A 12,745-nucleotide genomic window follows, 5' to 3' on the forward strand; every position below is an offset into this window, starting at 1 on the left:
CTCCAAAAATATTTTTCTTACCTTCTTTGATTGCATGTGCCTTAGTAAGAGTTGAACAACAACCCACATTCTCTTGTCAAACAATAATAACGAAAATTAAAAGAATAAAACCAAAAAAGAGTTGGCAATATTGCAACATATAAAAGAATAAAATAAAATAAAATAAATAAAGTAAAACATAAGATTTGATAAATGTTCTCTAATTTTACCAAGGAATTTGTTGACAATTCAAGGAGTTGGCTAAGTCCCCTTGCTTGATTTCTAAAGGAAAATTCTATCATCATTTCTATCTTGGTGTGTCACTCCATTCTATTAATAAAAGACCATGCTTTCCTTTTTGTTTGTAGTTGTTCTCCTTAACCCAAGTCCATTTGTTCTTTTCATAAGCATATACGTGATTGATCTTACAATAAAGGAATTCAATAACAAATGATGACTATGGGTTGTGAACTCAAGACACTAGATGATATGAACAATTGAGGGCTATAATTGATATGAAAAACTCCAGCCCATGATCTCAAGGCTTAAGTTTCATGATTATAACATTTCTCATTCGTTCTAATGAGTGGATTGTTAAATATGATACATTTCATAAAGGGATCACAATGATTTTTGAATAATATTAAAAATCTTATATTTTTCCTTATTTTCTATTTGTGTATACTTGGTTTGATTGACGGATTTTAAAAAGCACTTTTACTTTAAAAAGCATTTGAAAACACAAAAATAAGTAATTTATGAAATTTATGAAATACTTTTAAATGTTTGAAAAATTAATAATTTTTATAAAAATTATAGAAAGTAAATCCAATCAAGACCGACATAAATTTTCAAATTCTATTATCAATTTTGTATCTTATATAAAATTATTATTATTAAAATCCAAACCCACGAAAATTTTATGAAATTCTATTATTTTCACTTTAACATATATTGGCTTTTTCTTTTTTCTTTTTCCACGTTTATAAAATTACAATAAAACAAAAGTCGGAGGCAAGAAAAGATGCCGGCGGCCATTACCACAAGAAAAAGAAATGTCATGGTCCTAACAAAACGCAAAATCAAGGTACAGGACTTAAAGACTTAAATCGTTTGCGGCGGGGTCCACCTGAAGCCCATCATCCTCATAATCATCACTGATCTGATCAAGAACGAGCACTAATCCCATGGCAAAAGCCCCATCGAAGCCAGGCTTGAGGCACAGGGTGAAAACGTCCTTCCCAAGCATCACATGCGTTGAAGCATCCACTTTGCGTCTGATCTCAGCCACTGACTCCTTGGCTGCATTAAAAATCGTGCAACATCGATGGCTGAAGGAGCCCTCTATCTGGTAGTCCTCACCTGGATTGTTGTACATCTCCACCGTCACGCCCGACCGTCCGATTATCGATGATCTCTTCACGCTGAAGATCGGCTTCTTCCCGTCGATTCCCTCCCCAAGGAACCCTTCCCACCGTTGATGTAGACTCGGCCTCTAACTCACATCACAGAGTCGGTCAAACACACAAAATCAGGAAACTCGCTGAGTTGACTCGGTTATTTAATAGCACGCAGGCGTAAACCGATGCACAATCGATTGGGACTATAGCTATAATAAATTAATTATATAAAAAACTAATCTTTTAAAATTTGAAAATAATGAAGCTTAAAACACTGCGGGTTGACTCGGACTGTGCAAGCGAACGGGTCACGAGTTTTGTTGCAGTGAACTGTAAAAAATTGGTAACCCATTAATTAAAATCAAAATAAAAGGCAACCCAGTTCGGCAAAATTAAGGTTGCTTGATTCTTTACATTTCTCTGAATTGGTAACCCAACGGGTTAACTCGGAAACAACAAGAGGGACGAGTCACCACGATTAGATTAGTCAAAATGAAATCGGATTGGTACCCTTTGATCAAAATGAGGAACAGAGGCAAAACCCTTTTCAGAAAATTCCGGTCCTTGCTTTATCTGTACGTATGTACTTAGATACTAACTTGACTCACTGAGTTAACTCGGAGGGAGGCGAGTAAAGGAGCGGAGTGTAAAAATACCTTTCGGCGGACCGTGAGGAGACAGCGGCCGGAGGCGTCCATGAGAATGAGCTCGCCCTTGTCACGTGCGTCAGGCTCGTAGGAGTCGACTCGGAAGACGAGCGTGCCCTTGGGGTCGTAGACAGTGAAGCCATCGCCAGTGAAGAAGAGGGAGGTCTTGAGAACAGTGAGTTGGATCTCTTCCTCGTAGATGAACCCCTCTTCAACCACCGCTCCTGCTTTCATCTCCTTCTTCTGGAAGAATATGATTCAGAATTGAGGTTTCGGAGGTTTCAATGTGATATCTTCACTGTTAGGGAGATGGGAAAGTTCAAATGCGAGGATGAGAATTTCTAGACGTTGAAGAAAATAAATAGGGAGAAAAGAGAGGTGGGTCTCTCTGGTCATGGACATGTGGCTCCTATTAAGCTATTACTTCCCACAGCCTCAGCCCCTCTCTCGCCCCGTAAAACACGGTGCTTCTCCGTTTACAGCACACCCTTTTTCTCCACTGTCTTGTCTCTTCAACGTGGAAATTTTCAGCCATCCTTAAAACAAAAAGTAAAAAACAAACAGTAAGGAAAAAAACAAAAAACATTACGAATTCCTTGTATTCAAATGTCTGTTTTATACGGATTTACATGATGTCGGAAAAATAGAGGTGAAAATTTATGTAAATTTCTTACCAATATAAATTATTTTTGTTATATTTTGTTTTTTTTAATTATTTTAATAAATTCTGTCTTAAAAAGGGAAAAATTATAGCCTCCAACTAAAACATATTTTTTTAATGATTAGGAGCTTTAATTTATGTTAGAGTTTAGTAATCCAAATTCTATTTAGTCCAATCCAAAAAATTAGTGACATATGTGATGAAAAAAAATTATAAGATTTTTTTAGGATATGTGATTATTAAAGTTCATAATTACCTTAACACATTAATAAACTGAAAATATAAAAACTTATAACCCTAATCTTAATCCTAAGCATTTTTAGTAATTTTTTTTCAAAGGTAAGCAAAATCACTAATATGATGGTTTGACTAAAAAGCTACGTAAGACATGTTTATTAAAAAAAAAATTACCGTAAGCACAAAAATAGTGAAAAACGGTATATCCCTAATTGACACATGAAAAAAAGGAAAAATTCAATCATTTTTTTTTCCCCAAAAAAGCCCAAATCTAAGGAAAGAAGCTTCCCCAAAAAGTACGAATAAAAGCTATAAATACCAAATGGCATAGGAGAAAAGCCAAGTCTCTCTTCACAATACAAACAATAAAAAGAGTAAAGAGAAAGTCAAGTCATGTCCTCCTCCTTTAAAGCTTCCTTGTGGTAACCAAATTGAAGCATTCTCTTATATCTTTTACTATATATTTTGACTAAAAAGATATTTAGGAAAGATCATTCTCCTCCCTTTACTCTCATTTTGCCTACCAAATGACCTATGAAGAATTTTAGTATATTTAAAACTCATTTAATAACCAAGTCATGTCTTATTTAAGTCAATGCAATTAACACCTTAATCTGATAAGTTTTATAATTCAATTGATATGTTTTTTTCAAAATCAAATTTTAAATGAGTCAAATTAATATGAGTTAAATGAATCATGATAATAATCAGGGTAATCGGTATAATTATTAAATAAGTTATTTCAGGTCAAAGTTGCATTATACAACTTAATCCAAAAACAAATTCTTTATTAAACAAATTATATAAGTTGATATGAGTTTAACCTAAATATGATTATATTTAACTTAAATTTGTAAAAAAATATATATCGAATTTGAGTTAAATAGGTCAATCCTTTCAATTTAGTGCGAGGTTGAGTTGTTCACACCAACTCATTGCTTCAAATTTCGCTTAGAGGACCAATTATGGACATAATACACCAAAGTTCTTCAATGTATTAAAACACAAAATCATGACACTTGTACAAAAAGATACCATTAAAGTATTGCATAGTGACATTAAATAATTAAATAATATGTACATCAATTTGTGGGGAATTATTATCTAAAAAAAAATAAACAAAATTTTGTAGCATATGATAATTTTCCTTGCCATCTTTATAAAATATGCTATTATTCAAATAAAACGTGAACCATTTTTCATTTAAAAAAATCAAATAATGTAACGCCATGCAAATAAAACGAGGACCATTATTCATTTAAAAGTACAAATCATGTATGCCAACCACAAGATTTGTCAAGTTGTATATGGATACTTTATGGGTCCATTGTCTATTTTTTGAAATTATTCTTAGGGCTTTTCATAAAGCAAGGTATGGAGGAAGATTGGATCTTGGGGCATCTGACCGGCCACAAAGTGTAACCTTGAAGACACTAAAAGCAATGTCATCTTCCTTACATCTGAAACAAGATATTATTCTATATTACTCCTTACATTTGAAGCAAGATATAATATACAATCCATTCACCTCTCACTAAATACGTTTAACCACTATTAATATGAAATTTCGTAAAATACTTTTTTTTTATAGTAAAAAATAACAAATAAGTAGGATAGAAACGATATTGAACAAAATCTCAAATTGGTTATTGAAATGGGTAAATATGTATTGACATATTCCCGTGTTCTCATGAACACGAGTTCAACCGTGTTTTCGCTAATATGACACTTTAGTGTTTTTGAGAATACAAGCGTAGTTCCCTTCACTTATGATTAAATATATTGAACTCAAATATGATAAGGGTAAAATTAATCCAATATATAATGGTATTTATTGTTAGAAGTTGTTATATTAAAATGATTTTTTTTGGTTTTAGAAGTGATGGTAAATTAGTTTTTATTTTCTTTATTAAGTAAATTCTAATGGTGTTGTATCTAGTTTAAAGAGAATTCATGATGAAATTTTTTTTTCTTTTCTCTCTTTTTATCTTTGAATCTTTTTTGGATTTTAATGTGGTATTAAAACTTGATTTGATAGGAGGTCATGGGTTCAAGCTCTCCCTCTGCATCTTTAATGACACTTTTAATTTATAATTTTATGGAAAAAAGTTTAATTTCATTCATCACTTTCGTATTTGTTTGATCATGGGATATCGTAATAGGTGATCTTAGTATTTGATTTCATATTTGTTTATTGGATATGAATCTAAATTCTGTCTATCTTTGTTTGTTAGATATAGATATAAAATTCTATCAATTTCTATCTATCGGATATGAATCCAAATTTTGTTTATTTCTTTTTTTTTTCTATAGTTTTGTATCTACTTATTCTTCTTCTTTGAGTATATATTTCTTTCTATTCTTACTAAGTCTCATAATATCTCTATGTCGAACTTGTTTGCATTGATTCCTTTCTTAAGTAATACAGATAGTTTCCATACAAATATTGGTATTTGATACTTTGATTAAACAATACAATTACTAAGGGATTTCTCAACAACATGAGTGTAAAGTTGTTTATCAAGTCACACCCGCTTTCACATTTTCGATTTTCAATTGGCAAACTTTGGATGTTTCTTGCAGTCCCATGGGTAGTTTGTGGAGATGTTAGAAGTTATTAATATATTTAGTTACTATATTATAATTATATATTTATTATTTAATTAATATATTTTTTATTTATTTAGTTACTATATTAAAATTATTTCTTTTTTTTATAAGTAAGGATAAATTAGTCTTTATCTTTTTATTAAACCTATTTAAATTCTAATATTATATCTATTTTAAATAGAATTCATAATGAGAAATCTTATTTTTTTTTTCTTTTCTCTCTTGTTCTCGTTGAATCTTTTTTGGATTTCAATATTTATATCATAACCCTATTCATTCATATCATTTTTATAATAATGTGCTCATTTTAACTTTTTGGATTTATTATTTTTAATTTTTATAACCCAAAAAAATTTATTAATTTTACATATTTTTTAACTTATAAATTTTACTTTTTATAAATTTATAAAATTTTGATGTTTCTTTTACCTTCTAACCATTCTAGGGTTAAAAAAATAGATAACTAATAATTAAAGAAAAAATATGCACATTTACAATATTATAATTATAAGAAAGTTTAAATTGATAATATACTTTATCTTGCATTTTATAATTATAACAACCAAAATAATAATTTCTTGAAATTTTTGTACATTTAAAGTTTAAATGGATTATAATCATGATTATTAAATAAATCATATAAATCTTGCTAAGTTGTTCATGTAATCAATGTCTTATGTTTGGAATTTAGTGGATTGATTGTCACAATTTATATATCATCCTATAATAAAAGTACATTTCTAGTTTTAAATAAACATTTTTAATAAAAAAAATTAATTGGCTAAAAAAGATAAAATAATCCTTATGTTATGAATTTAACATCATTCATATTTTTGCTTAAAAAGTAACCTATTTTTTTTTACATAAATAACCTTGACTATTTCAATTATTTACATGTAAGTTTTAAAACAAAAATGTTATTTTTATGGAAAAATGATGACATTTTTATCAAAATGTGACAAAAAAAAGGTGAAGAATTAGATTTCCAAAATTGGGTTTCCAATTACCCTTTCAATCAAATAGCCATAAAAATAATTAATTTCAGACTCGATAGGACACCTTACCAAAGAAATATCTCTTCTTAGGAAGCACCAAAAGTAGCCAAATGTAGGCTTATAGAAGGGGTTGCATTCAATTTCCTAATACAAAAATTTTTGTGCCAAATTTGCTTATTTGGGGATTGAGGTTTGGCAAGATGATGACATTTAATCGAGTTGCATTCAATTTCTTAATACGAAAATTTTTGTGCCAAATTTACTTATTTGGGGATCATAGATTTGGCAAGATGATGACACTTAATCACAAGATAAGAGAGAACATTCATGAATCACACCATAACCATAAGTTCCTTCAAAGACAATTGCTTAATAAATAAGAAGTTTATCATGTTGCTTTAAAGAATACAATTAAGTTGGTGAAAACGCCAAAGAGACTAATTTTTTTCCTTACTCCATCAATCTACTTGTGTCTTCAAAAGCCTAATTATGACTAAATTATTGACCTATTGTGATTTTGTTAACCTAACACAACAAACATAAAGTCATTCATTAGGACTTGATATTTAAGGTTTTAAAATAACAATTGTTTATAATATTTATAATTGAATGGGTTCAATTATAGACAATGAAACCAATTTGTACATGAGACGACTTGGGTGTAAGGGCATTCAACCCTAATTTTGCACGTGATACAATAGGGCCTAATTAGAAGTAGAATTGGAAAGGATAAATCTAGGAAGAAAGTGCATCGTTCACACGCAATGGTGGCTAAGGCCACATGAAATGAGTTGTTGAAATTGATCCACCGGCCGTCTGGCAACACCCAAATGCTAGCTCCTTCATTGTCACGTCAAACCAGCCCACAGCTGACAATTTGCATGGAAACCCATGCTGGACTTTTGAATTTTTCCCCCCAAACAAACACTAACCTACACCCTACATGCATTTCCCCAAGAAGACATGAACCGACGAGGTTCCCTCGGTCAAATGGGCAAGGTCCGAAGTGTGAATGTGGATGGAATTTGAGGTGAGACTCGGACATGAGCCCATAACTTCTACCCACGTCAACATCCGAACCCATAGGACCCTTCAAAATGATTCAAATTTCAAACATAAAGAAATGATGGTTGGTGCCTGTCACAAAAAATATCAAAATAATGGTCAAACCATGCACCGGCACTATACGTAACTCTTTTTGACCACCCAAAAAGGATCAGTTGAGCTACAAAAAAACCTGTGTATGAGGACTTTTGAGACATAAACTAACCATCCACCTCTCGTTGGCACCAACTTGACTATTGGGTTCATATACTTGCTCAAAATCACTCTTAATGAGTGGATCTAAGCCCTCTTTGACTTTCTTCCCCTTAAATATCATGAAAGTCCATTATGTCACAAAATTTAATACGATTTGTTAATACAATTCAAAATTGATTTAGATTGACCGATTATAATCGTGTCCGGGTTTATAATTTTAATCTATCATCAACTAAATTTATATTATTTATTTTATAAAAAATTAAAAGACATGACATTATACTTTTCTAATGATTTACAATAGTGGTATTTCAAAATGTGAATCATGTCGGCCCCGACAACCGACATGATTTACCATGCAAATTTACGCGCAAATGTGTCTAAATTAATTGCCATGTGGAAAGGGAATGAGTGTGAAAGAAGTGGATCGAGATCGTGTTTTGAGAAAGAGACCTCTCGAAAGTCAGAAATGGGCCTAGGTGTTGGGCTTTTTATCGACCAACTTATCTTTATCTAACTCACACGCGGTCCAGCTTTTTCCTGAGCCACTCTCTGCAGTCAATTTTTTGGCCTCATTATTTCTTCTTCCCTTCCATGATATCTCTCCGAGATTTTTGAACGAACTCTTAGTTGCATCACCTGCTAGTGATCCAGGAAGATGACTGTGGAATATGGTTGGGAGAAGCTTTTAAAAATTTCATGAGCATCTGTTTTTCACTTGTATTTTTTGTTTGTATTTTAGGCTTCACATGGGCCATAAAAGAGTGGGCTTCTTAAAAGGTTATGGGCCTGACCTTAACCTTCATCTTTGAGGAAACTTGATAGATATTCAGGCCCATTTCTTACCTTTATTGCTTTTGTTTTCTTGCCATTTTTAAATAGAGATGACAAAGTTCGATATAATTCATCAATACAAAGTTCGATGTATTCATCGATACATCAATGCCTCATGTTTGTGTTTAGTTGGTCTATTTAGTGGAATGTATAAGCTCTAACATGACACGAACATGACTCATCAATACGAATTGCGACATGTACATTTAAACGCTTTGGATTACGTTTCTTTGAGCCTATTTTAACTGCCACAAAAGAGGTCAAGTGTTTATTTTTCACTGTTATGCCATGGTCGTAGGGCCAACGCACTAGATTAGGCCAAAGTCCAACTAAATTCAAGGTCTCCAACGCAAGCCAGGTTTATTTAACAACATACTAGATGAATAAAATATGACATTAAATTAAAAAGAATTTCATGTTTTATTCTTATTTTTTTCTTAATTTTTTTTAATTAGTAATATAATTTCATTTTCCCAGGATATGAAAACAACATTATGCTATAAATTTATATAAAAATGATTCAATTTTTTTTTTAAAAAAAAAACATTTAAAAGTAATTTTTGCCATAAACATGCTTTTGTATTATTTTTAAAATTTTTCCTCAAAATTGAAGGGCTTGTTTGAAACTGTTTTTTAGAATAGTTTTATATTCTTTACAACAAAAAATACGTTTGACAACCAAAAATTATTTTCTATTTTATATTTTTAAGAATAGAAAATATGGTGTTTTTAGATAAAATCTTTTAATTGTTTTCTAAGAGCTATTTTTAAAAATAATTATATAAATATGTAAAATAATTAAAAATAAAACATTATATATATAAATGATTTTCAAAACATATTTAAAAATATTAAAAATAATTTAAAAACATTTTGGGTTTCAACTAGGTTTTTGTCTTATAAAAATTAAAAAATAACTTTCAAAAACCATTTTTTAGAATTGTTTTCGAACAATTACCAAATAGGTCCGAACATATTAAACATCATATCATGATTGAATTATCAAAATTATGCATTTGAAAAAAGTATTAAAGTTAATAAAATAGATTGAAATGTCGACCTATAGTAATTTTTGAATAATTTTTTCTACAAAAATGAAGGCAACTTGCTTTTTTTAAACAAGGTTTAGGGAACACAAATTTAGATGACTTAAGGATAAATATAGAAAATAACACATTGGACTGCGGGCCTCCTTGTGGCAGGGTGGTTGGTTGCGCATGTTACCAAACCCTTGATCAAAGGTTCAAGGCCTGCAGTGAGGGGAAGAAAAGAAGATGAAAGGTATTCTAAAATACCTCTTTTTATTTTAATTTTGTTTTTTTATGCCATTCTTAATCAGGATTATTAAAAGTAATATAATTATATATTTATTATAATTAATAATTAATTTTATAAAATAAAATTATAATTATAATTATATATTTTTAGTTAAAATATATATTTTTATAAAAATAAATAATATAAAAATTGATGAAAAGAGTAAATTTATAATACATATTTTATTTAACTTATAATAGAATCTTCTATGCCTTTGATAGATTTTTAATTTTTTGCACACCGATTGCCTCTTATTTCCATCAATTCTACTGGGGCGAGGAAAGCTCCTGTCTCTATCAACTCAGCTTAGGATACTATGAAGGTTAAGCTTTTGTTTGAAAATTATTTTTGAAAACACGTTTTTATGTTCTTTAGAACAAAAAAACATAGAAACACATTTAATAATAAAAAACTGTTTTATATTTTTTGTTCTTAAGAATAAAATATAAGGTATTTTTAGAGAACATTTTTTAGTTAGTTTCTATTATTTTTAATTATTTTTTATATAGTTATTTTAAAAAATAATTATTCATATTTATAAAATGATTAAAAATAAAACATTAGATATAAAAATTATTTTTAAAACATATTTTAAATTATTAAAAATGAGTTAAAAACATTTTAGATTTCCGAATAAATTTTTGTTCTACAAAAATTAGAAAATAAGTTTTAAAAACTGTTCTAAAAAACTATTTTTTAGAATTGTTTTTAAAAAAAGTTATCAAACAAACCTTAAGAGTATGATGTGGGAGTTTTATGATTTTTTTTTAAGAATAATTTTCAAAAATGGTTTTACAATTTTTCTTAAAACAAAATCTACTTGAAAACTTAGAATATTTTCAATCTATTTCTAAGTTTTCAAATATTTTTTTAAGAATAAATTTTATATGTAGTACTTTATTTTCAATTATTTTTTGTATTTGTCTAATTATTTTTAAAATAACCCTTAAAAATAAGTGAAAACACCGAAAATATATTTTTTAAAAACACCCTATTTTTTGTGTTTAATTTTTTTTTTTAAATGTTTTATATTTTTGTTGTCAAATAATTGTTTTTTTTAATAAAAAAAAAACAAAGCAATTAATAAACAGACCTTTAAATAATCCAATTTAGGCATACACACGAGACGGAGTGACGTGGGTGTTTACCAACTTTTAAGTTTTACGTTTGTATTTTAGACTTCACATGGACCATGAAAGTGTGGGCTTCCTCAAAGTTTATGGGCCTGGCCTTAAACTTCATCTCTGAAGAAACTTGACAGATTTTCAAGCCCAGGTCAGACCTTATATGCCCGTTCTTTGTCACTTAAACGGCTGGGATTGCATTTCTTTTGGCCTATTTTAATCCCACAAAAAAATGCTAGGTGTTTATTTTTCACTCTTAATAAGGTGTTTTGATAAAATATATTTTAATTATTTTTTAAAAAATAATTGTATAAACATGAAAAATGATTGAACAAAAAATACGAGATATAAAAGTTATTTTTTAAAAATATTTAAAAACTTTTAAATTCCCAAAACAAATATTTGTTCTAAAAAATATTATATTACTATTCTAAATATTGTTTTGTTAGAATCATTTTCAAAAATGTTCCCAAATGAGCCTTTTGAAAGAAATAATATCTTGATAACTTGTTATAAAATAAAGACGATTTTTATCGTATTTAATTATTTTTACTTATTTCTTAAGAATTAATTTTAAAAATAATTATATAAATATAAAAATAATTAAAAATAAAATAATATATTTTTATTCTACAAAATATATCGAAGTGGCTACTAACAGTTTTAGGCATTAGATCACAATGGAAGTCTCAATACATTTTTTTTTTTTTTTTTTTTATAAAAAAGTATAAAGTTAATAAAATAAATTGAAATATCAACATTTAGTATTTTTAAAATAATTTTTTCTTCAATTATGCCAAATTTAGGTGACTTTTTTAAATCTCCAGCCTAGAATTAAAACTCTTTGAAAATGTGTATATAAAGAATTTGAGAATGGGTACGTAAATATTGAACCGTTGAGCCGCTGGTTACTATGTCAAATGACTTTCCGTAGATTTTTCATTCTAATAAGGTTTGTGGTCTCCTAGATTCAAATTTATATGATTCGTCCAAGGTTGAAAGTTGCTGGCCTCTTTGTAGCTTGGTGGTTGGGGTGTGTACATCCAAATCCTAGGTCAAAGGTTCAAGGCCGGCAAAGAGAGCAAGAAGAAAAGGAGAGAAAATGAGGTATTCTAAAATACCTCTTTTTCTTTTGCTTGCATTTGGTTTTTTCTATTTATTTTAATTTTAATTTTTATATTTTTGGGTTTGAAATTTGAGATTATCATCACATTTATTAAATTCAATCAAGGTTAATTGAAACTAATATGATAAGAAAAATATTAATTATACTATCATATTTTTCTATCTTGTTAAATAATACATGACCATTGTACATTAGAAAAATTTTGAATTTAGTAATTAAAGATCAATTATTATTACATTTTATTAGTATTCGAATAGAAAGTGGAGGTACCAAAATCCGACTCACCCCAAACACACCACCTATCACGCGTAACACCAACATAGGTCTTCTCATAATCGACACCCAACTAATAGTGTATTTAATAGTAATTTTTAAAAGTATTTTTAGTTTTTTTAATACTTTAAAGATAAAAAAAGTTAAAAACATTTTTTAGAATCACTATCAAACATACTCTAAATGGGTAAATATCATTTAATGCCAAAACAAACTTGTGCCCATCAAGTCAATAAAGCATTTTGTATTTCTGTAAAGGCTGAAATCCACTCGCAACCCCAA

General features: G+C 28.9%; 1 protein-coding gene across 1 annotated transcript; it reads right to left on the reverse strand.

Moving 5' to 3' along the window:
* Positions 1 to 990: 990 nt before the first annotated feature.
* On the reverse strand, positions 991 to 2,420 carry LOC117921531 (protein LURP-one-related 12-like). Its single transcript, XM_034839431.1, has 2 exons — positions 2,036 to 2,420; positions 991 to 1,474 (listed from the first exon to the last, which is right to left on the reverse strand). Exons 1-2 carry the CDS (start codon positions 2,258 to 2,260, stop codon positions 1,076 to 1,078), a joined length of 624 nt encoding a protein of 207 aa, XP_034695322.1. The 5' UTR covers positions 2,261 to 2,420; the 3' UTR covers positions 991 to 1,075.
* Between the last annotated feature and the right edge of the window lie 10,325 nt (positions 2,421 to 12,745).

Source organism: Vitis riparia, chromosome 9, assembly GCF_004353265.1.
Source record: "Vitis riparia cultivar Riparia Gloire de Montpellier isolate 1030 chromosome 9, EGFV_Vit.rip_1.0, whole genome shotgun sequence".
In the NCBI taxonomy this organism is placed as follows: Eukaryota; Viridiplantae; Streptophyta; class Magnoliopsida; order Vitales; family Vitaceae; genus Vitis; species Vitis riparia.

Excerpts from the sequence above, each read along its gene's own strand:
- LOC117921531 (XM_034839431.1), bottom strand. The coding sequence starts at position 2,260 with ATGAAAGCAGGAGCGGTGGTTGAAGAGGGGTTCATCTACGAGGAAGAG. Across the intron at positions 1,475-2,035 it reads TCCTCACGGTCCGCCGAAAG|AGGCCGAGTCTACATCAACG; the intron begins GTATTTTTACAC and ends GATGTGAGTTAG.